Source organism: Peromyscus californicus, unplaced genomic scaffold, assembly GCF_007827085.1.
Source record: "Peromyscus californicus insignis strain IS unplaced genomic scaffold, ASM782708v3 Scaffold_2__1_contigs__length_46816999, whole genome shotgun sequence".
NCBI classification, from domain to species: Eukaryota; Metazoa; Chordata; class Mammalia; order Rodentia; family Cricetidae; genus Peromyscus; species Peromyscus californicus.
The window spans coordinates 8,476,203-8,500,716 of NW_026294540.1; the positions used below are offsets into that span (position 1 = coordinate 8,476,203).

The window sequence follows — 24,514 nt, forward strand, 5'->3', positions numbered from 1 at the left end:
CACCACAAACAAGTAAATAAAGTGTAATAAAAAAAGAAACAGTTTTTTTTTATGGCAGGGCCTGCCATAAAATATTTCAATAACCTATTTGGAATTCAAGTAGTGCTTTTAATTTTTTTTTTAACATTTCATATTTGGGAGGCTGGCCATGTGTCACGGGACATATGGAGGTCAGAGAACAACTTGCAGAAATCGGTTCTCTCCTTCCACCAACATAAAAACGTGTGGGTTCCAGGGTCAAACTCTGGGATAGTGAGGTTTGGGGGCAGCACTTGGACCCTCTGAGCCATCTTGCTGGTCTCACCGAGGAATGCTACTTCAGGAGAGAAAGGGCCGAAGTCGGCTCTGGTTTCCTCTCTCCTCCAGGCAGGAGCCCTGCAGCGGCTCCCACAAAGCCGACTGACTCAAACTCAGGGGCTCTGTTTCTGGCACACAGCCTGAGACGACAAAAGTGTATAAAGTTTACATTCTGACACCCTAGCTCAAGAGACACCCTAACCCTAAGATCCAGTTGATCTGACTGTACAATCAACAACCGCATGGCCAGATCTTGTGGTGAGAACCACAAAGAACTCCTCACGGTGGGTTCCAGAAGAGCGGCCAAAGGAACCACCCACAGCAGCTCATGTTAAACTTCTCAGTCAGGAGACAGCAAACACTGACTGCAGCGATGAGATGAAGCTGCACCGTGTGGGGAAGGAAGAGCACGTGGCCACAGCCTTGCTTCACAATGGGGAGCCAAGTGGAGTCTCCACAGACACTGGGACAAACAGGTACAGACCTGCTCCACACACCCACCCCTGCTGTGCAGCTCCCAGGCCCTAGGACAGAACCCTAAGAGCAGCTGGAACTGGGGTGCTGGGGCAGAGGGTGAAGACACAGACTGAGCTGACGCGAAGGCACATGGCTTTGCTTACCCTGCGATGACAACGCCATCATGGGAGCGCACATCACACAGAACGGCATCGGGAACGTGCTCCAGCTCGCTCACAGCGCCTTTGCGATTCTGTGTGAGGAAAAGGTGGATGTGGTTTATACTAGTCTTGGGGTAGCCCCTTGATAACGTGCTCTGCCCTCACCTGTACGTCGTAGCCATCTTCAATGTCATGGACAACACCGGGCATTCAGAAGGATAATATGGCAACACCATGCTGGTGAGCCTATGCCAGAGGCACTCATGGAGCAATGAATGTGAGGTGCTGGCCTGTCCCCAGAATGTCACCAGATAGGAAGAAGTATGTGCACACAGGCAAGTGTCCTGTGCATGGCAGGGCCTGAAGCAGTGCATCGAGTACTTAAGCAGTTCAGCTTCCAGGAGGAAGCACCCAATGGACATGTAAAAGAATTGCTAGAATAAATGAAAAGCTCACAGGAGACACAGACCAGGGAGAGCAGAAAAGACACCATTCTGCCTACATGTCAGACTTCTCAGGAAAAGGGTCTTCGGAGAAAAGCCTAACCCTGAAATTGGGTTGCTCCTTGGGAACACTAGGTCAGTGTTGAGAGAGGCAGGAGGAGGCAAGTTCCAGCTGTGGCCCTGTGGGACTTCTGTGGGACTTCCTATGATCTCTGGTGGTCTTTCTATCAGTAAACTGTCAGGTGCTATTTGAGCTCACTGAGAAGCTGGCTGCCTCCCTACTTTAGACCCAAGCATGACCCTGGCTCTCTATTGGTGAGAGGGAAAAACAGCAAGCAACCAGGGCATTAAAAATCCCATCCTTCCCCGGCACTCGGGAGGCAGAGGCAGGCGGATCTCTCAGTTTGAGGCTAGCCTGGTCTATAGATCGAGTTCCAGGACAGCCAGGGCTACATAATAAACCTTGCTCCAAAAACCAAACCCCTCATCTCTGAGTACCAAGGAGTCGCCAAGCCAACTACTAGACAGTAAAGTATTTCCACAAAGGTGGCACAGCTGGTTTCCTGCAGCATAAAAGCCCATGGAAGAGCGGCTGGAAGCTCGGCCTGGGGCAGCGCTGTGACGGGAAGCTCCCCGACGCAGACGACTCTCCATCGGGCTACTCTAGTCACCTCTGCTGGATGCTGGGGGCATCCGGCCGGGTGTGGAGGTACTTGCTGCTTTTCTCCACCCACTCGTTACTCCTTTACTTCCACTTGCTATATATTAATAATTCCATTCATTCAACATCAGAAGCATAGCTATCATATGTCACTCTCCAGACTGTACAGGTGATTTGCTGTTAAATTCAGAAAACTTATCAACTATTTTTAAAGTAAGAATGCAGGGAATCTGAAGATATTAGTATCAGTGTAGGAAGTAGGACACAGTAAGACAGGTGAGTCCCAAAGTAAGCACAACCAGTGATCAAGATTACTCCGTTATCTGAACTGTCAGCTCTGCTGGCCTGGCCAAGGATTAACACTAGATGCGTAAGTACCACACCCAGCGTTAGCCGCTGTGATGATTATGCCGTTAGGAAAGAGATGATGGCATCCACTTCATTAAAATCAACAGTCATTAAGTAGCTATGGCACTGAAATTAAGAGAATTTGTATAATGACCCTAACTTAATCCTCAGGCCCAGTCTATAGCCTAGGGGCAGAAGACCTTCAGGGCTGTCTGATGGAACTGAGCTGAAGGGAGCCTGGACACATCTGGGGGAAGGGACTGAAGAAAAGCAGAGGGCCTGAATGAAAGCTGTACCCCCGGCACTCACTGAGCTCAGTAAAACAGCAGCCCTCCACCCCAAGCTCCCAATCCCACTGGCTATTCTCATTCTAGACAGATCTCAGAATGTCAGGGTGGCAAACACCAGAAGAAAAGCTTCGTGGCAACCTCACCCACCTACCAACCCATTTCCAGTTAGCTCTGAAGTGCAGGTTCAGGCAGACATGCATTCACAGCTCATGCCCTGAGAGCCTCAGAACTCCAGGGTCCTTTCTGGGGTTTCCAGACATTGACCTGGGAGTTACCACACCAACTGCCTGCCCAACCGGTCCTGAAATGGATCTCAGTTAGGTCTGAATCAGTGCACTTGGCTGGAGCCCTGAACACAGGCAGGCTCCACAGGGTACACATCAGGTCATCCCTAGGGCCACCTTCTGCACATGCCTGGGAGCAGTGTCACTCTGAGCCACCCAGATGACAGTGGAGGCTTGCAGAGGTGGTACACCTGCCACAGTACCCTTTGCACGTGCTGATGAAGGTTCTTTCCAAAACTGCACTTCGATTGCCACCCCGACATTCGGTGAGTCATCCATCACTTAAACTTCACCCAAGTGCTCCTCTTGGGTCACAGCTCTGGGAGGTGACCGAGGATGCCAGAAGGCCTCACATGCTGCTGCCCATCTAACCAGATCCCTCGACAGACAACTGCATACTGAGCGCATCTGACGGTTTTACACTTACCGGAGAAAATCAGTGAACAGACACTGGGTGACATCACATCTTCCTTGTGATGCTCTTTACTTCTACCATCCCTGGCCCAGACGAGGACACCCTGCCCTCCTCCCCTCGCCCCCATCCCACCCCACGGCCCCAAAGCAGCAGCATAAGCAGACTATTGTTTTCCCTTGACTCTGACATCTCCAAACGCAATGCCAGGGACAAGCTCACTCTCTGGTTCCCGCCTCTCTGGACAGAAACGCAGGAAAGCCCAGCTCTAAGCTTTCCTTCCCTCTGCCTGCAGGTGGACTGCGGATGCTGCATCCAGCCCCTGCTTCATCTGAGCAGCTTTCCTCCACAGATCATTCTGCCCGTCCATCAGAAGACCTAATCAGGTGGGCAGGCTCCAGACAAGCCTACTCCATTACCTTCTGTGGATGCAGACACCATGGGGCCAGCGAGATCCTACTGAGTTGGTAGTGTCTTCTCAGGCTAAGAAGACTGGCCTGGCCAATTCTCCAGTGATGACTAGTTCTTCACCAGGAGCAACTTGCCATCCAGGGGATACCTGGCAATGCCTGGAGATACCTTGTGTGCCGCAACAGGGGCAGAGTGCTTTTGGCATCTAGTGGGGACCCTGGGGGTGCTGCTTGGCGTCCTGCAAAGAGCTGGCCCAACATCCCCAGCGCTAAAGCTGGCCATCCCATAGGGTAAGCACTGCTCACTGATGTTACGGGACCAGTGCACTGGTCATTAATCTGGTTACGAGGTGCCTAGGGACAGACATGCACACAGGCAATATGCCACCACCAATCATGGCAAGGCTTTCTTGCCTCAAAGTCTATTGGATTGACCTTTAAGAAGGGCCCAGCTCTACCCCATCTCCAATGGGCAAATTCCCAGCTGCCTAGGTGGGAAGGCAGCTTGGCCATGCACCACCTTGCCGCGCCTCACACAGCCCTGGAACACGCTTCCTGACAGCTTGCTCTCCCTGAAATGCTTCTCTGCAAATGCTTAGCTGTGATCTAATATTTCTGTAGAGACTTGAAGTGATAAATGCCAGGGCGGCAAGCCAAGGGTTACGTGAGGGAAGAGCAGACAGCACTCAGCACTGCGCCACCTCTCCAGCAGCAGCTCCTCCGCAGGGGCCTCCAAGCGCCTGCCTCTCGCCTGTGCCTGTGTGCATGGTGCTGCTGCATGTCAGCCCTCCAGAGGCCGGGAAAGAGAAAGGGGGAGAGGACTGACAGAGCAAGATTCCAGTGACCCTAACCAGCCAGGAAAGGCAGTACCAGAGAGCCCACCTCAGACTCCTTCCTGCACAGCAGGGGGAAGCTCTGGGCCCAAGGCTGAAGGGCAAGCGTAAGGAACATGCTGAACTCAGCAGTGTGTGTAGGGGCAGGCTGCGCAACACACCCCGCTCCCGCCACAACTGCAGGCCCGTGTCCGTCCAGTGTCCCTCAGTGGCCACTGCCTACCTTCCAGTTGGCTCTGAGCATGTGTTCCTTGGCACGGCACTCTTGCAAGATGAGCTTCCAGCAGGTGTAATCGGAGATGCTGCTCCGGGTAAGGTGCCCCTCCTGCTGGCACAGCCGGTACCACAGCACCTCGTCTTCAGAAATCACCTTCCATGTCTTGCTCACCTAGGACAGCACCGGTGACGCACATGTCAAGAGCTGCAATTAGAGAGGCCTTCCCATCCAAAATCAATCAACACCTATAGTATAGCCCCAGGCATATGGCAGCATACAACGTCTCATTAACAAAACACTCGGAGGTGGAAAACTACAAGCAAATGTTTCCAGTTTTATCTTTCCAGATTTCAAAACTGTTATACCACCATGTAACGTCACATTTTAGTGGCATGATAAGTTATCATCTAACAAATGAAAGAGAAAAAAATGCACCACTACACAAAATGCTAAAAGAACAAACTTGAACACAGGAAAAGACCACACCAGCACACAGAGCTTTCCAGGAGAGAGGCTGTAGACAGATTGGTGACTATCTTACAAATCGGGAGTCTGATGGTCTGTGATGTAGAAGGCTTTCATCAACTCAATTTCTAGTGGCATAAAATTCAAACTTTTGTTGCATGGAGAACTTTTATATGTACAGATTAAAGCATAGTGATAGCATTAATACAACACTCGAGCTGTTGAGTGGGACCATGACATATGATGGAGAAGTGACTCCTACATCTGGCACAAATCTCCAGTCCCCACAGTATCAGGGGGATTGTTTTAACTCTCAGTATGTTGATTTCCAGCCCTCGTTAGGGCGCAGCAAGCTTACTTCCTCACAGGACAATGTACAAAGCATGGACTCTCATGTCCAAATGAGAGACTGACCCCACAGATAACAAAACCAACCTACAGCGTGCCCTGAGATGCAGGATGGAGGCCATGTTTGCTGCCGTCCAGAGACTGGAGCTTACTCCTCCTGGTAAACAGAGAGGGGTCAGCTGCTTACAAGAACCTACACTTGCTACCACTTCTTGGGACCACATCAGACCTTGGAGGAAGAGGGAAGAGAACATGACTAAGGGGGACCAGCTGGGATTGGGGTATGAAGATGTCTCAAAGTCTGCTCCTCCATAGTGGCAATTAGAACACGACCAAAAATGAAGGTGGGGCTGGGGCTACAGCTCAGAGGTAGAGCTTAGCTAGCATGTGTGAGGCTCTAGGTCTGACTAGGACAAGGGGGAGGAAGGAAAACAGCTGAGGAGATGGGTGGTGGGTCCGGGGTTTACTGCCGTGTACGAACTGAGTTTGGATGCTCAGAGCCCAGGTAAAGCTGGACGCGGCAGCCTGTCTCCTATGGACCGGTGGGCGGTAAAGAAAGACAGGAGAGCACCTGGAATCCAAGGGCTAGCTAGTACACAGACACAGTGGTGAACGAGAGACCCAGTGAGATGGCTCAGCAGTTACACTGCTTGCTGCACAAGCCTGACAACCTGAGTTCGATCCCCAGAACCCACAGAAAGGTGAGAGAGAACTGACTCCACAAAGTTGTCCTCTGACCTCCACACACACATGCACACCATACACACATGCACACCACACACACATGCACACCACACACACATGCACACCACACACACATGCACACCACACACATGCACACCATACACACATGCATATCATACACACATACGCACCATACACACATGCGCACCATACACACATGCGCACCATACACACATGCACACCATACACACATGCGCACCATACAAACATGTGCACCATGAAAACATGCACCCCCCACACACACATAGTAATTAAGTTTTGTAAAAAGAGAACGCCCCTATCTCCAGATGGAAGTTGAGGACCGCCACCTTGGGTTTTCCTCTGACCTCCGTGTGTAAACTGTGGCCTGCATGTACCCACACTTAAGCATCAACAGGTTTTTTATTGACTTTCTCAGGACCAGAGGAAGTAATAAAAAGCTTGAACCTTTGAAGGACCAAGTACCCAAAGAAAGACAGACAGACAGACAGAAATGAATAAAAATGAAAAAGGATGAAGGCAGGGTGTGGTGGCGCATGCCTTTAATCCCAGCACTCACAAGAGGCAGGCAGTTATATGTGAGTTCAAAGTCAGCCTGGTCTACATAGTGAGTTCCAGGCTAGCAAGAACTAGAGACCCTGTCTTTAAAAACTAACAGGGAGGAAAGAGAGGCTGAACTCGGTAAGGACTGTGAGGCACTAGCCCACAACTTGTGCCTCCTCTTCCTTCAGCCCCCTGAAAACCAACAGCCTCACATTCACAATGGCCACACAAGCAGCAGTATTGGGGGTGGGGGCAGGGGACAGGAAAGGCAGGCTTTGTGCTCACAAAAACCTAACTCCTGAAGAGCCGGCAGCAGCTGACCTGCCTGGCAGATTGCTGGAGAGCACTACTGAGGCTTTATCTGATCGGTCTGATCAATCTGATCGGTCTGATCGGCCTGACCTGCCTGACCTGCAGGGCGGCTGTTCCAAAAACAGGAGCTCAACACTGCTGGCCCCCGCACACGGCTCACACCCAGACTCCAGCGCTCAGGAGGCTAAGGCACAAGGACCGCTGTGAGCTCAAGGCTAGCCTGGGCTGGCGAGGCGTGGGCCTGCCCGAAGCACACAGCAGGCACTCTCTTGAAGGAGGAAGGGTTGTCTCAGCACTGCAGCATTGAGAAGGCTCTGCTGTTGGGACTGACAGAGGCTGACCAGACAGCGGAAGAGAAAACAGGGAAGGAGTGCCCACGAGATCTTTGAAAACCCCGTATTTCTGGGAGTCTAGCATGCCACACACAGGGCTTGTGCTGGGCACTTGGGGGTGGGGATGGGGGCTAAGAAAGCTCTGATTCTAGATTCCAGCTGGCCTCGAACCTCTGCACAAGCATCAAGGCAGGACTGAAGCAGAGCTGTGACCTGCTGGGACGGGAAGGTGTGTCCCAGCACACAACAGGCCCTCAGCAGAGGCCGGAGGACCACTGCATCTCCTGAGTCACTAGCTAACCCAGCGGGGACTTGAGTGGCCACACAACCCCTTGACAAGGTAGCCCGCCCTTCCACAGAGCCAGGAGCAGCTGTCTCAAACCCGGTGGTTGGGTTCAGGCTCTGCCAGGGCCACAGCCCCCACCCTAGATGCCCGTTGGAAAGAAAACATATGGGCAAACATGAAAGGAGACCCCAGCAGAGGGTCAAACAGCGCTGGAAGACCCAACGAGGGCCCGCTCAGGAAGAAGATTCCCAGTCAGGGGCGCACAGCAACAGCAACATAAAGCGACTGAAGAGAAGCCAGGAGGGAGATGTTCCCAGTGGACAGCAGAGTTAACTGCGGCAGTCACTAGAGGGCTCACTGGCCAATCAGAGCTGGCAGAGAATCCGCTGCTCAGTTGAGATCATCCACTCTAAAGAACAAAGCCTCGGAGTTGGGGGATTTAGCTCAGCGGTAGAGCGCCTGCCTAGCAAGCACAAGGCCCTGGGTTCGGTCCTCAGCTAAAAAAAAAAAAAAAAAAAAAAAAAAACCCACAAAAAACATAAACAAAAACCAAGCCTCAGCAACCTGTGGGGCCAACAACCCCGTGCACAAAAGTCTGCACGGCAAAGGCTGGAGCAGAGAGCTGAGGGGCTTCTCAACTTTCTCTAACTCCAGTTCCAGGGGGAGCTGACTGACACCCTCCTCTGGCCTCCACAGGCACTGCACAAACTTGGTGCACAGACAGACAGACAGACAGGCAAACACATCTACACATAGAATAAATATTCTTTCAAGTTCCAAATGGGGCTGGGGAGATGGCCCAGTAAAGGACTTGCCATGCAAACACGGGTCCCTGAGCTCATTCCCCGAACCCACCTAAAACCCTGGCTATGGTAGCATGCATTGGCAATCCCAGTGTGGGAGGGGCAGAGGGGCAGAGAGGCAGGCGAGTCCCTGGTGCTTGCTGACCAGCCAGCCAGCCAGCAATTGCAGCTCTAGGCCCAGGAGACCAGTCAGGGGGAAAGATAAATTAAAGTAGACAGCACCTAAGGAATGACCCCAAGGTTGGCCTCTGGCCTCCAATGGATTCATGTACACATGTGTACCTCATCCCTCACTTCCGGTATATTGTCTTTCCGTATCTAAATCCCAAGTTTCTAAACATACTACCCATGGTAAACGTCACCCCAGCGCCTACTGAGCCACACTCCTCGGGTAACATGAACTCCAGCCCTGCCTTCCACTGCAATAGCTGCTTTTCACACCCACCAGTCATCGAGAAAACGTCATCTGTGGGTCTTTGTGTCTCATTTTTAGGAGGGAAGAATGAAAAGGAGGGGAGCTAACCAAGACAGGGCTGAAGGCAAACCACGGATCCTAGCCCACAGCAGACCCATTCCGCAGCCCACGCTGGCACAGCCACACCATCAGTCACAAATCCACTTAACCACACTGTCAGGCCACACTCCTCTACCTCAGCCATAGCGTCCAGATAAAGCCTCATCTGAGCACACATGCTCAGGCCATAAAAACCAGGAAAATGGTTCAGTAAAGTGGAGGCCCCAGTTTTGAACTAGACAGAACACTGGAGTTTTATTTTTGGCATGTCTGGTCCACAGCTGAGCCTACCCATGACACCCAGTAGTGTCTGTTCATCGTCTATGCCAGGATGGGGGTGAGCACAAGGCATGAGGGAGAGAGGGACACAGAGTCAGCCATGGCAGAGCAGCCACAGTCAACTCCAGAGTGGAAGGTGCTTCCTCCCAGGCCACTAGAACCCAGGATCTAATGCGGCTACGACAGGGAGTAATGGACGCTTGGACTCTGCAGGGACAGAGTACTAGCTTGGCACAGGGTAGGAAATTTGACCATTTGAATTAATAATCCTTTTTGACAAAAAAAGCTCTAAGACCAGCCAAAGATACACAGAGAAACCCTGTCTCAAAAAAGAAATAAAATAAAATAAAAATTAAAAAAAGAAAGAAAAAAAGGAGCACTAAGACAAGACTAATGAAAACCCTGCGACACAACTTCTTGTTCTGCAAACAAGACTTACAATGGCTCAGAGACCACCGGGCCCAGGCGGCGGGGCAAAGCAGAATTAGTGACACAGGCTTCCTGGAGTGCTGTCCAGTTTCTGAGGAGGGTCCCACATGAAACGAGTTAAGAGAACTCTGGTTTAAGCAACAGAATCCTTTGCTGGGATTCCTTGGAGCCTCTAGTCTGGCATGTTCATCTCTAAGAGGGAGGGCACACGAGGCGGTGTTTCCCATACCCACCTGCTTCTGCATCTTCATGCCAGGCCTGTCTCAGTCCCAGCTCCCAAGGTCAACCTGCAGCAACCATCTTCTCCCACCTCCTACCTCCAGCTGCCCAAACCGGGCCTTGGGCCTTCTGCCTGCCCAGGGAGGAAGGGCCTTTGAGAATCAGCAGGTCACACGGCTCCTTGTCAAGGCCCCAGCGTCTCCGGAGCATCTCAACTGGGCGCACAGAGACCACAGAGGGACAATTGGTTATGCTAAACAGTCTGAAGCGGCCCTGAGGACCCGAAACACTCTGGAAGCCACAAGACTTTTATAACCATATCCCAGAAAAACACCAAGCTGTTAGGGAACACTCTGAAGTCTACACGGCTCGTGACGGGCAGAAACTGAGAACACAGGATGTTTTGTTGCTGTGTTCTGCAAAGATGAATACTCAGGATAAAGTTTAAGTTCTAGACGACACACACACACATCTCTGGGAGGGTTTGTGAGAGGCGGGTTAAGAATGATCTCCACAGGATCACAACTGTACCTCCAACCAGGTGTTACACAGAGACGGGAACCAACAGAGTCATCAGCAAACTGAAAAAGGGGGCGTCTTCCTTTTAAAGGAGAAGACGGCAGCCAGCCTTTAAGAATTTAACTCGGGGAAACAGAACAAGGTCTCAGTTAAACTTTCACAGCGAATCTGAAAGGGTCCCACCAAAGGAAAGCCTTTCTAATGATTTTGATCTCTTAACTCATATTACAATCCAGCAAGTTTACAAGCCTGAATTTTCCAAAGGTCTAACGGTCTTTAATACCCCAGAACTGGAACGGCCCAGCTCAAAGCCCCACCGAGCAAGCGAGCGAGTGAGCCTCAGCTGCAAGAACTCGCTAATAAAAGTGGCTCCAGCGTTCTGCTTTAGAGCGCCACTGTGAATTGCCACAGTGAGAAAAAAAAAAAAAAAAAAAAAAAAGCCCTTGGCTCAAAAAACTGGCTTTATTAGCTCTGCCTGGATTAGGCCTACCAGTAGCCGGGGAGCACGGCTCTCTCTGCAGGTCCACACTCCAGGTCCACCTGAGGAGGGCACGGCACGAAGCAGGATAGCATTCTATGCACGCCTTGTCCCAGCTACTTCCCGTGTGCTCTTGAACCCAGGAGGTTACCCCTCAAGGGGGCCGATGCCTGTGGTCATTTTGGAGTCCTGCCCCACAGGACAAGCAGCAGCACTCAGACCCTTAGTCTCTTCTGCTGCCCCGAGAGCCTTCATGGTTTTGTGCCAGGCTTACGTGTTAGGGCGTGCAGCCCCAGCTGGCCGGCAGCAGCTGTTGGGGAAGTGAAGAACCTTTAGGAGGTGGGGTACAGCTAGAAGTGGGAGGAGTCTTGCGGTTCACAGCCCAGCCCTCTTCATGCCCTCTCTGCAAAGAGGGTCTGTACCCTCATGCTCTGAGCCCGAGTCGATCTCTTCTCCCTAAGCTGCTGTCAGGTTGACAGTAACAAGGAAAGCAGCCGACTCTGTCCCCTCCTGCCCCTCGTCATCCCAAGCACCCTCCTGACACTCCTTCCCGTGTCCTCCTCTCTGGGTTCCTGGCTTAACCATCACTGGTGCACTGACAGCAGGGCTCACCTGCGGACTCACCTCCAGCCTCACGCCCTGCACTAGCTCCTCGGGAACGGCGCTCTCTCACTCGCAGCCATCCTTACTGACCAGGCCTTCTCCCCACATCCAGCCCACAGGCAATCCCGACCCCGACCATCTGTACTGTATAACCCTCACCAAATCACCGTGTCCTCGCCTCTGGAAGATTCCACAGCCTTAACCAGTTTCCCTGCCATCCTTCTTTCCGTAAGCAGGCAAAGCAAAGCCTTCAACATACAGAGACAGCCTCTGCGATCGCTGTCGGCAACTCTGCAAGGCCTCCCACCTCGTCAGAATGGCCTTCGGTTTGTCTCTCCTGTGCTCACTCCTCCTGCTCAGTCCTCACCAGTTCCCATGGCTGTTCTGAGGACCACGGGCTCAGCACTCCACACACACTCCCGAAGGCACGAGTGGGAGCCAGTGCTTGCCAAGACAGCCTCCTTTCAGGAGGCTTCAGTTATCTTCTGGAAGCCATCTACAGTCCCTTCCTCCACCTTCCAAGCCAGAACGTCTACAGTACCTGCTTTAGACTGTCTGAGTACCCCACAGCCACATTTCTCTCATCGGGACCCTTGTTGAGCCCCATCTGCAAAGGTCTCTTACCATGAACACAGGCACAAGGGCCCAGTAATGCATGTGGAACAGGAACACATTAGGTTGGTCACTGTGCGTATACCACAGCCCAGTCATTTTGACCTTCCTGCCAGTCCTCACCCACGGGAGATGCTCTACAGGACAGCCTCAGCTTCACCTAGCTCAGGACTTCTTCATGGCCTCCTCTCTCCCTGCCTCCTTCAGTCTTCACTGCACAGGACCGTCACCCTCGACAAAGCATGCTCCTCACTAGGCACTGCTCACTGAGGCACTTGCTGTCTGTCAGGAGCAGCACCTGGCCTCAGCAAACCCTCTGGAAGCGAGGAGCGGGTAAGTTCAACTTCTTAAAAAAGAAAAGAACAGAACTGCTTTTGTCTTCATGATCCCTGCAGCCCCTGATGTGCGCTGCGCCCGGCGAGGCTCCGACTCTCTTATCTCTCACCTTCTACGTGCTCTTTCTAATCTTCCAACCATGAAAGATTTCCTGCATGGTGGTACAGCCAACAGTATCCCGCCAGTACCCGCCACTCAGTCCACTGACTGTCCTGCAGCTCGGGACCCTCCCAGAGTAGCTCTGCCTTTCTCTACGCTCCTGTGTAAGAAGACAGCCACACAAGTCAGGGGACCAGAAGTGGCTCCTGGGAGTGCACAAAGACCCTTCCACAGACCTTGACAGTCACCGGGACAGTCAGACTCCAGAGCTGCTGGGAACTAAAGCCCACAGAGTCATGGAGTGAGAGTCTGCTCAGACCTACTTGGTGACAGATCTGTGACTTGCAGAGACTTCAGGATCAGAGCTGTCCTGTAAACACGCAAACATCAGCATCCCGAGGTGGATGTCTGGCCAGCTCACGGCATCACACGTCCCTTGAAAGCTGACGGCCTGACTGACACGCTGGCCTTCCACCCCAGAACTACTACCTTGTTCTGGTCCTGCCTGCCTCTTGCTCACTGGTTGTACCACAATTGTCAGGGGTTCACCTCGGCCTCTTCCCTTTTCTTTATGGCTTTAAGACTGAGTCTTACTATGCAGTCGACTGGTCTTGAACCTACACAGTCTTCCTGCCTATTGCAGATCTGCACCACCATGCCTTGGATCTCTATGGACAACTTCCTGCCCTTTACTTGAAAATTGTGACATTACTGCCTAAGCAGCTCAACTACTAAAACTACACGTTAAGAAATACCCACAGGGGGGCTAGAGAGATGGCTTAGTGGTTAAGAGCATTGATGCTCTTCCAGAGGACCTGGGTTCAATTCCTAGCACCCACATGGCAGCTCACAACTGTCTGTAACTCCAGTTCCAAAGGATCTGACACCCTCACATAAGTACATAAGTGCAGGGCAAACACCAATGCACATGAAATTAAAAATAAATTTAAAAAAAAGAAAAAAAATACCCATGCTATAACATATATTTCTCTGACCAAAGACTGCCTGACGCTGCTGGGGTTGGAGGTGGAGAGGGGGCAGGGGTGAGGTTGGTGTGGCCATGAAGGGTACAAGAGATCCCTGAGGTGAGCAGGCTGTATGTTGACAGTGGCAGTGAGCACACAGATCTACCCCTACAGTAAGACGGAACAGAACTGAAAACGCAGATGGGAGGAGCATGGGAAACCAGTGCACCCCAAGCAGGCGCCACAGTGGACCGACACCAATGTGCTTGATGCTGTTTCCACTGGGCACATGAGCTATCAGCACAGGAGAAGCCGGCAGAAAGACACACAGCACCTGCCTGCCTGCATGCCTGTCTGCAGCTTCCTGTGGAGTCAGTCACTTTCAAATGTTTAAAAAGAATGTTGGAAGGGGCTGGAAAGGTGGCTCAGCAGTTGGGAGCACTTGTGGATCTTGCAGAGGACCTGGTCTCAGTTCCCAGTGCCCACACGGTGGCTCACAGCCATCCGTGGCTCCAATTCTAGGGGGCCTGCTGCCCTCTGACCTCTACAGGTGCGAGGTGCAAGCGGTACATGTGAAAGCATGCAGTCAGGACACTCACACACACAATACGTCAATCTAGGAAACTGAAGAGAATGCTGGAATTGGACCTGGTGGCTCATGCCTATAATACCAGAACCGAGGAGGCTGAAACAAGACTGGAGGCCTGAGACAGACTAGACTACACAGCAAGGGCCTATCAAAACCAACCACAGAAAGTTGGTAAATACCAAGAACCAACCCTCTTCAGAATTATTCATGTTGCTATACAACAGCACTTAATTTTCTCACAGAAACCAAACAATTTTGTAATTCTGAAATTGGCAATCTTCTCAACATGCATGGTAAAATATTACCCTTTAAAATGCTAGCAGTCCCATGGGCATGGAAAAGATGGACACAAAATCGTAAACAGCAAAATGCTAGTGTTGCAGATTGGAAACGTGCTTCCTAAAAGTCCTGTTGTTTTCATGACATTCTGAATGAAGAAGCCGTCCCAGCAGAGACACACGATCTGCACAGTGCCCAGAGGTAAGCTGCTGGCAAGGGTGGAGGGCACACCAGTACACCAGCTGAGGGGAAGCACTTTGGGACTTGGGGGCCTCAGCAGAGCGGTGGCAAATGACATCTGAGGTGTCCTTTGTCACGCTCCCTTGCTGCCAGTCAGAGAGCAGCTTGGCATAAAGACCTAAGCAACAGGTTTCTCCAAGAGCACAAAACTAGCTCAGGATGCCGATTCCACACAACTGGCCCCACTTCACGGAAGTCCCAACATGCCTAGATTATGAGAGAGAAAGAGCGGGAGCGAGAGACAGAGCAGAGGGAGCCCATAAAGCGGTAGGACCCCATTCAATAGGAGGACTTTCTCTCTGCAAACACACACACACCACAGAGCAAATGAAAACCCTGTTTATATTTATTACTTTGTAGTTTATTTTAACGATGACAGAAATCAAGCCAATCCTACTGACTACTGGCCATCCATTGCTGTCTGCATGTAAAGACTCTGAAAGCCCAGCTTCTCCATCACAGCCAACTCCATCACTGTGCACTGAAGGGACTCTGCTTAAAAGTTTCCACACTTACAATGTGTTCTCAAAAATTGGTTGTGCGCACGCGCACACGCACACATGCCAACTGAACACACACGGGAGAGTTCCAGTGAGAACTAGTGTGCTGCAAATTAAATGTTCACACCTGCAAAATAATCGCCCAGCAGCGCCAATCTCTCCCAAGTGCAGCTCCACTGTACCAAAGGGGTCTGCTTCTGCCTAACCCTATCATGCCCGGCCTGGTGGGCAGCATACTTGAAGGCCACATGGCTCTCCACAAAATGGCAGAGCAGTGTTCCTTCCACAGCAGTCCACTCCCAAGAAAGTAGCTGAGAGCACGGTGCCGACTGTGCAGGGCAGAGCTGGCTAACGAGGTTCCAAGACTCCGCCCTGGCATCAGGCTGATAGAACTCTGCCCTCAGCCTCCATTCCTGGGAGCAGAGCCAAGGTGTGAGCTAGAAAACAATAAACCAAATTTCCTGGGGTCGGGTGGGGGGGGGGTGACAACACAGGTACTCGTCATGCAGCTGACGCCGAGCGCTGTTTACACTGGGCAGGGGTTTCGCTCATCTCAGCGTTTGCTATGGACACCAGCATCAGGAACACGGGCTGGAGTCTCCACCTAGGCGACGCTGCTGCGATCCCATACCAAAGGCGCTCAGCAGCTCCAAGTCACTGACGAAGCAGATACTTCAGAAAACGGCCCAGCACCAGGGCTGCCCCAGCTGATCTGTGCAGTTCTTACTGTGAACACGGATGGTGGATGCTGAACTGTGCCAAGTGCTTTTCTGTATCCACTGAGACGACGGCATGACTTCTCACTTTCAGACTGGTCATGCTGACCACAGTTATAGATTTCCATTGAATTGCTTTTTATTCTTACAGTGATGGGTTTAAATCCAGGCCTCACATGCTAACCAAGCACCTACCACAGAGTTATTACATCATTAGCCAAACTCAGGTTTGGTATGCTTTGTTTTTCTGGTGGTGGCACTAGGGGTCAAACTCATGGCCACGAGTACTCACTCAGTTTTAATAGACATACAATTTTTGACAACTGAAAAAAATAAAGCTAAAAGGAGAAAACGTAACTTAATCACATGTTTTTCCCAAAAGGATGAGAACGATTTGAAGGGTATAAACCCTGGCCTCCCTAGAGCACACCTGGTCAGAAATACAGATCACAGGCCCACCCCATACCTCCCCGGTGTCTTGTTGAGAAGAGCTATCCCCAAGCTGACAACCATCACCATCACCAGGGCAGCTGCGAGCCCGTGCAGGAGCCTGACTCAGCCTGCTGACCTCCCTCAGAGACAGTGGGGTGGAGATGGTCACTGGACTCACCGGGGCCCACTGCTCCCGTGCACCTCCGGGCCATGCAGATGCAATTCTGCCCTAACCGGGAGTCTCCAGGGAGGTTAACTGAAGAGGGGACTCCCTCTGTGCAGCTGGGGTGAGGCTGTCTGGGTGTGGCTGCTTTGCGGTCATCTACATTCCTATAGGTTTACCTTCACCTATGCTCTGTAAGGATGTCCAACGGACTTTTTGGTTCCCCAGGTAACACTCGGACGGAACTGTTTGTCATTAGTGCCCTATATATGTGGGGAGATACTTGTTTATGTTTCCCCAGGGAAAGCATTCCCACAACACCCCTGCATGCAACCAAGGCCTGGCCCACGCTGTGCTCCACAGGCAGGTACTCCCGAGTCGGCATGACTGGGCAATGCTCCTGTGTAATCCCCTCAAAGTGTCTCTCTTCTCACTCGCTTCAGGAGCGCGAGTCTCTATTTAGACTATCCGTCTAAAACATGACTTCACCGATCTGTCCCTGGGCTGACCCTTAGCTGCCACCCTAATGACTAGTCTGATTTAAGGGCTCCGTCTCTGTACTAGCACGCGTGATGTATTAACACAGGCTAGCTCGCCGCAGGCAGGGCCGAGGATTTCAGTCATAACTCAGACTGTGACCGTGCAGCACACAGTCACAGAGGATGTGCATCGAGAGGGAATGTGGAGAAAGACCCTCAAGTTCAAGGCGGTCGGCCTGCCTTCGAGAAGGCTGCTATGCAACTCATCACTTCTGTCAACTGTGGAATTCTACAGAGCCAACTGTTCCAGGGGCTCCCCACCCTTGCTCAGAGCTGGGGACCCTTGGACAGGTGTGAGCAAATGCTTACCTGAGCACAGCGACCCAGTTCTCTTCTGTTCAGATACTGAAATATATTGATTGCCAGTTCATAAGGCAGCTGGACGTCAAAGAAGGGCACCTCCTCCATCTCATTCTGTGGAGAGAAGGAAAAAGCTGAGGGTGAGGCCGACAGCAGCTTGCACTGCCAGGCTTTCCAACACTGGACACTCTCGCAGACGACCAGAGCGGGGCCCCTTCAGGGAGAACGTGAAACAGTGGGGTCTCTCCACATCTACCCTCCTTTCAGTCACTATGAACGCACTGTGACTATTTCCCATGATGCTCCAGAAGGAGAAGCACAGGTGCTACAGGAAGGGATGCACAGGTGTGTCAGAAACCTTCTGACAGAATTCTAAGAGAAGCTGAGGCGGCCGGTGCCCAAGAAAGCCTGCCTGGGCCGGGGAGGCCACCATTCCCCAAGGCCAAGCAAGCCTCCCCATCGCATGGGCGCGGTGGCCCCAGATGGAGAAGTGCTGACCAGGTCACTAACATGTTTTCATGGGCAAAGAGCAGGGAGGGGGCTGCTCTGGGAGCCAGGCCCACCTCTCCTCAGGGTTCCCTAAAGCTCTGGGGGTTCGTGCTGGTTAACCTGAGCGAGCCAGTACAAACATAGCGTTCTCAGTGTTGTTTATTAATGCGCAGCAACAAGAGCTAGCCCGCCCTGGGGCAAGCAATCGGAGATGAGGTAACGGGCTTAGGCTGAAAGATAAGGTCATGCGGATCCCAGCGCACAAAGGAATCCAAGGGAGACCGGGGAAGGCCAAGTGTGAAATGGACGCCCCAGGTCCACCGGTCCACCTGCCAGCCATGGCTATGGCCGAGCTTCTCAGCTGCAGAGTGTGCTCTTGGTCCCAACAGACTAAGCTTGGGAAACTCATGTTTAATAAGCTCTGGCTGACACACTGACATACTGGCTGAAAGCAAGCTGCTAATTCACCGCTCACTGCGAGTTTCCACACTACGAGGTGGCCACTTGAGAAAACAGCCTCCAGTGTACTAAGGAGGGGGAGCACCAAGCAGACCCTTCCCAGACTGAGACTGAACAACTGTCAAGAATCATGTTACTATTCATCTCGGAGTCTCAGGACTGAGGGAGAATCTGGAGCCTTGGAGGAAACACAGGGTTGGACTGCAAAAACAGAGCGAGGCTAAGCACACAAGCCAGAAAGGCTCTCTGGGGAAAGGGCACTGACCGGTCTCTGTGGGCAAAGGAGGGACAGAATGTTCAGTCAGGGGAAGGATGCTGGCCACGCAGAAAAACAGGAAAACGTCTGCAAGGGTAATTGGAAGGCGCTGGTCCCTGCCTAAGAAAACAAAGGAAAGGCATGGGGACTCAAGTCAGGCAAGGTCCTTGCCTACAATGACACCTTCACTCATCAATGAAGAGCACTACTGCCAACCAGACTCAACCAGAGACACCCCAACCCCCTGCAGGTCACTGCTGGTCCGGGACCTGGCAGGCACACACAAGGTGAGGGGCTATCACTCACAATGCCACCCCCACACACACACCATGCCCTCCGCCTTTTCTTCTACATTATTTTGTCTGCAGGAGCAGAGAGGACTAACTTTGCCCACATGAGAAAAAGGTCCCTTTATGCTCACATAACCAGAGCTATGGCACGGTGAGGCTGGGCAAGACAGAGCGAGCCAGGCTGAGGCACTCTTCGAGCCATGGGCTCGTTTACGGTAGGCCGCACTATAAACTAGTCTTGAGATGAACATGAGATGCCATCTTTGCTTTTATTCTGGGCAGAAGCCACAGCCTCCCAGGCTCAACAAGGAACACAGTCCCTCTGTGAAAGCATGACCCCACCTCCCCCAACCCTCCCTGATCCGAGTTTGGGAAGAACACTGCCTGGAAGCACAAAGATTCCAAACGATCAGGCAAAAGGCACCTAAGCTTCCTGTCTAACACACTCATGGTGACTGACCAAGGAACACATGAAGACATTTCCCATAGAGGCCAATGCAAGCCCTGCTGCTAGGCATGCAGAGGCTGGATGCCACTTTCCTGGAGGGCATGCCAGCTGCCTTTCATTTTCTCAAGTCACTCTTGCTTCCTGTTGGTGGCTCGTTGCCTTGTAACGTGTCTCACTATAAACAGAGACATCACCAGTAACGAGAGGCCTACAGAGTGAGGCTACATCCCAACAGGAGGATCCAAACACACAACACACAGAAGAGCAGCACCAGCTCGAGAGGGCACCTAACAACTCAGGAAGGCTTTGTCGTGGTGCCTGGGGAGCAAAGACGAAGCCCAGCAGGCTGCAGGACCAGCAGTGCTGAGCAGGCCACTGCCCCAACAGTCAGTCAGACACTGCTGGGCTGTCTGGAAGATCTGGAGGATGACCACTGTTCCAAAGATAAACCGTAAGAACAGAAACAACACCGCAGAGCCAACCTTCTCTTTTAAATCACCATTCTTAGGAGTACTTCAAACTCCGAAATGTCAATCAACAATGTCAACTCCAAACAGTCTGAGTCCTCTCCCCCACTTCCATGTGGCTGGGCTTCCTGTTCCCATCACTAACAGTTAAAGAATGGTAGGAGGGACAAGGAGGTCAGTCACCAAAGGAGTACCAGTAGCTACGGCACAGGCACGGCCACGGTCAGGAGACCACACCTAAACGTTCCTGCTGCGGTCTGTAGTGATGGGGCAGTGGGTCACTCAGATCCCCCAGACAGAGAGGGCTGCCTGCCACTGGTTCACAGCTGAGCACCCTCCTAGATGCTGCCTTTGGCCAGAGGGGCTGCCTCACCAAAGCGCCATCCCCTCCACAGAGTAGTCTGCATTGAGCATGGGCCTCTGGCCTCAGTTCTCACCTCTGAATGGCCAGTCCACTAAACCCACGTGTGAATCTACACCTCAGAGTTGCATCCATTAAGTCCAGCCTTCTCCCAAACAACCACTGAGGCCATGTGCACAAGGGTTCTAAGTGCACAGGTGCAGAGAGGCTGGTGTAGAAACCTCCTTCCGACATCCACTGAGGTGGTACAGAGCACGCAGGTGAAGAGGGAGTGTTATTCTACCAGCCAATCAGAGGAAACAGTGTTCCAAGTGTCTGGCCCAGCTTGTTGTGTTAGTAGCTTACCACTTGGGAAACACCTCACCAGGGACTACTTCATGAGCTTGGTCAACCCTGTGATGGACCTAAGCTACACCTGACCACACTCTGACCCATGCTGCAGCCCAGCAACCACTCCTAGCTCACGGCCGCTGCAGAGGTCTCCTGTGACGACATGCAGCCATTCCTTCCATGGTGAACAGTGAGTGTACAAATGCTACTTGTGATCATGTGCAGAGAAAGCCCTCATCCTATCAAGATGCGTCAGGCTGCCACCTAGACACCTGGAGCACACAGCCAGCCCAACAGTTGTGAGCCACACCAGGATGACCCCATGACAAAAGAGACACCATGGATGCTCTGAGGAAGCAGCAGCAGCACACTTGGTAGCCCAGGCTGGCCTCGAACTCACAGAGATCCGCCTGGCTCTGCCTCCCGAGTGCTGGGATTAAAGGCGTGCGCCATGGCCGGGCGGTGGTGGCGCACGCCTTTAATCCCAGCACTCGGGAGGCAGAGCCAGGCGGATCTCTGTGAGTTCGAGGCCAGCCTGGGCTACCAAGTGAGTCCCAGGAAAGGCGCAAAACTACACAGAGAAACCCTGTCTCGAAAAACCAAAAAAAAAAAAAAAAAAAAAAAAAAAAAAAAAAAAAAAAGGAATGTTCAAGTGACACTGCAAGAGCATCAGTTGACCGACGGTGACATCACAGCTCGCCAGGCTCAGACTCTAGACTCCTCCTCCCAGTCAAGGGAGGAATCGCACAAAGGGGTTGTGTTACGCTAAGGTCAGTGAATACTGGATTTTCCCAAAGTCTACTGGACTCACTCCAAAAACACCGAAAGAAACTGTGAAGGGCTCTGTCCCCAGAGAGGCTGATTGTCCCCAATGGGCTACTATAAGCCTGACTCCATAAACGGATGCTCTTTATGCCGTCGTGTGAGAAACTTAATCTGCCTACCCTTGTTTAGCAGAAGGGGTAATCACTACGAGCCAAACCAGTGCAGAGGGGAGAAACCAACTCCGGGATGCACTCCCAACTGTTATCTCTGCGGCGACCGCCACTCAGACGCTCTCAAGATGGTGTTTATACCCATCTTCTACTGACCCTGGGATGGAGAAGCCTGCTGCTGTCTGCTGGGCTTATCTCAGCCCACATACCATCCAGTCCCACACAAGACCTGGTGGCATCCAGTTTCACTTGGGGCTTGAGAAAATTAGCTGGTAGATGAGGAAAGTCTGAAACACTCTCAAAACAGGCACCAATTCTGTCTTGAAATACCTTCCTGGCACAAACAAACAGGAATGTCAATGCACACCACGGATTTCTTCTCAAGTTCCTAGATATCTATACAGGAGGCACACCATCCAGCTTCAAAATAATTGATGTGCAAAACACTGTCTGAATTCAGGGCCAGGCCCAGTGCTGGGGGAGGGGAGGTGCTATTAGCAAATGTATGAGAAATGGCCTCTACATTGAAGGAGCTGAATCTTTTATGGAGCTAAGTCATCGCATATAAGACAGAATAAATACAGGAGATAGTCCCCCAAGGCATGCCCAGGCTCATTAGTAAGTCAGCTATTTAGAACTTAGGAATCCTTTCTCTTAAAAAACAACAATGCAATAAAGAGAGGTTAAGTTCCTAAGCAGTCCACAGAAAGCCAATTTATCTTTTCATAGCGACCCTAACCCGGAGGCCAGCAGGATTCAGTAAAGATGTGCACTGCCTGCACAGACAGCTGCCACCTACAGAAGCTACCCTGCCCGCTGGCCGCCTCACACGTGAGGCAGGTGAGGACCTGGTAAAGACAATGAGATTTAGTTATTTAGGACTGTTTTCAAAACTGTGAGGTACATTCCCATTCATCACCTCCTGGCCATTTCCCTGGGGGCTCCAGCAAAGAAGAGAGGTAGAAAAGGCAGCTATGGACTCGGAGACTCCCCGGAGGGAGGCTTCGTGTGGCAGTGAAGGAAGGCTGTGCAACAAAAGGCCAGCCTCTGCTTCCAAAACCTGGGTGAGTTCAAGTGGGACTGGAGATGCGGGGACCAGGCAGGACAGAGTGCAGAAGATGTGCTCTTAGGAAGGGCTGGACGGAGCATGTGAATGTAGAGCATGTTTGGTCAAAAGGCCCAGCACAGTCTGAGCATCAGGATCCACTACAGAATTTGTGGAGCTTGGTGTGAAAACAAGTATGTTAAAGTTCCTAAGTCAAAAAGATTCTAAGAACTGCAGGGCAGCCAGGGCCGCAGAGAGAGACCTGGCCTGTTAGGGAATATTTGTTTAACTATGCAAAGATGTGTTCTTGTTTCACCTTGCCCGCCTAAGGAACCTGATTGGTCTAATAAAAAGCTAAATGGCCAATCGCAAGGGAGGAGGTATGAGTGGGACTTCTAGGTGGGGAGAGTAGTTAGGAGGAGGAATTTTGGTTGTGGGGCGGGGGATACCAGGGAGATGCCAAGAGCCAGACAGCCAGACATGGAAAAAGTAGGAAAGTAGGACATATGGAATGAAAGGTAAAAAGCCTCAAGGCAAATGTAGATGGTTGAATTAAGTTAAAAGAGCTAGTGGGACAAGCCTAAGCTAAGGGCAAGCATTCATAATTAATAATAAGTCTCCGTGTCTTTATTTGGGAGCTGGTTGGTAGCCCAAAGAAAATTCCAACTACACCTGTTTCAAAAAACAAAACAAAAGAAACAAACAAAGAGTGAATGAATGAATTGCAGGGGCTGGAAAGATGGCTCAGTGGTTAAGAGCAGTTACTGCTCTTGTAGAAAACCTGAGTTCAATTCCCAGTACCCATGTCAGATAGCTCACAACCTCCTATAACTCCAGATCCAGGGAATCCGACGCCTCTGCTGGCACCATGCACAAACTGACATACAGATATACACACATCATTTAAAACAAAAGAAAATAAAAGAAAGAAAGAATTGCAAGCATTAAACTAAGTGCAAGGTATGACCCATGTGACCACTCGGCCAGGAAGCCACTGGCACCAGGGACTCTCTAGCCCCTCTGTCATGTTCACTGCTACTGTCCTCAGCACTCAGAAAAGTGTGTGGTGCTACCATGCCCCTTAATGAACAATGTGGACTGAGGAGTAGATACACGGATAGATACACGGATGGATGGATACACGGATGGATGGATGGATGGGTGGGTGGATGGATGATGGATGGATGGATGAATGGGTGGGTGGATGGATGGATGGATGGACGGACGGACAAAGCCCACACAGTTTCAAGGAACAGAACCTCCTAGTAAAGACATTCAAACTTGTTTTAGTGAATACACACACAGATCATGGGAAAGGCACCCACACAGAAGTCTGCTAGTTCATGAATAACATTTTTAAATGAATGGTACTGATAAGAACATTTTAGTTAGAAGAAAAAAGAAATTGGGGCTGGAGGGAGCAGAGAGAGTTAGTATAGCAAAGGGAACTCAACTGAGCCTTAACAGGAAGGCAGACGACAGCAGAGGCAGGGGAGTCACTCCAGCTCAGCTGACAATGAGCTCAGCACACCAGAGGGAAGCAGTAGCCAGCAGCAGGGTCTGCATCTGAGTTCGGGCGGATCCAGAGCCCCACCAGGGCTGGCCTGCCTGAACTCACTTCATCCTACCCATCATGAAGCCAGCGAGGCCGAAGCAGAGTCCACTCTGGACACAGCCGACTCCCCTGCCCCAGCTCCACAGTGAGTACAGACCTGTCAGATGGATAGGAGTGGGCACTGGACACAAATCTGGGCCACCTCAATCAGTAACAGATGACCCAGTCTGGACCAGTAAGACCACAACCTCAGCTGCGCACGACACAACACACGCTGTGCTCCCCCAGCACTGCTACACTGCAGAGCATGCAGCTGCTGCTGCCGCAGCCCTCCTCATGAAGGGACAACCTAGTGTGGAGAGAGCCGGCAGACGAGCGGCACAGATGAGAGGAGAGGTCCCAGCCGGGTCCCGTCACTGCCCAGAATGAGCAGCACCTCCTGGA

The 24,514-nt window shown here is 51.7% G+C and overlaps 1 protein-coding gene across 1 annotated transcript in view; it reads right to left on the reverse strand.

Annotated features, from left to right (window-relative positions):
* Positions 1-24,514, reverse strand: part of Fbxw8 (F-box and WD repeat domain containing 8) — a 105,451-nt gene that overhangs the window by 75,272 nt on the left and 5,665 nt on the right. The window contains exons 2-4 of the mRNA XM_052755174.1: positions 17,445-17,549; positions 4,819-4,983; positions 918-1,006 (exon numbers count right to left, since the gene is read on the reverse strand). Of these exons, the coding sequence (XP_052611134.1) occupies positions 918-1,006; positions 4,819-4,983; positions 17,445-17,549 (359 nt within the window). The remainder of the gene's footprint in view (positions 1-917; positions 1,007-4,818; positions 4,984-17,444; positions 17,550-24,514) is intronic.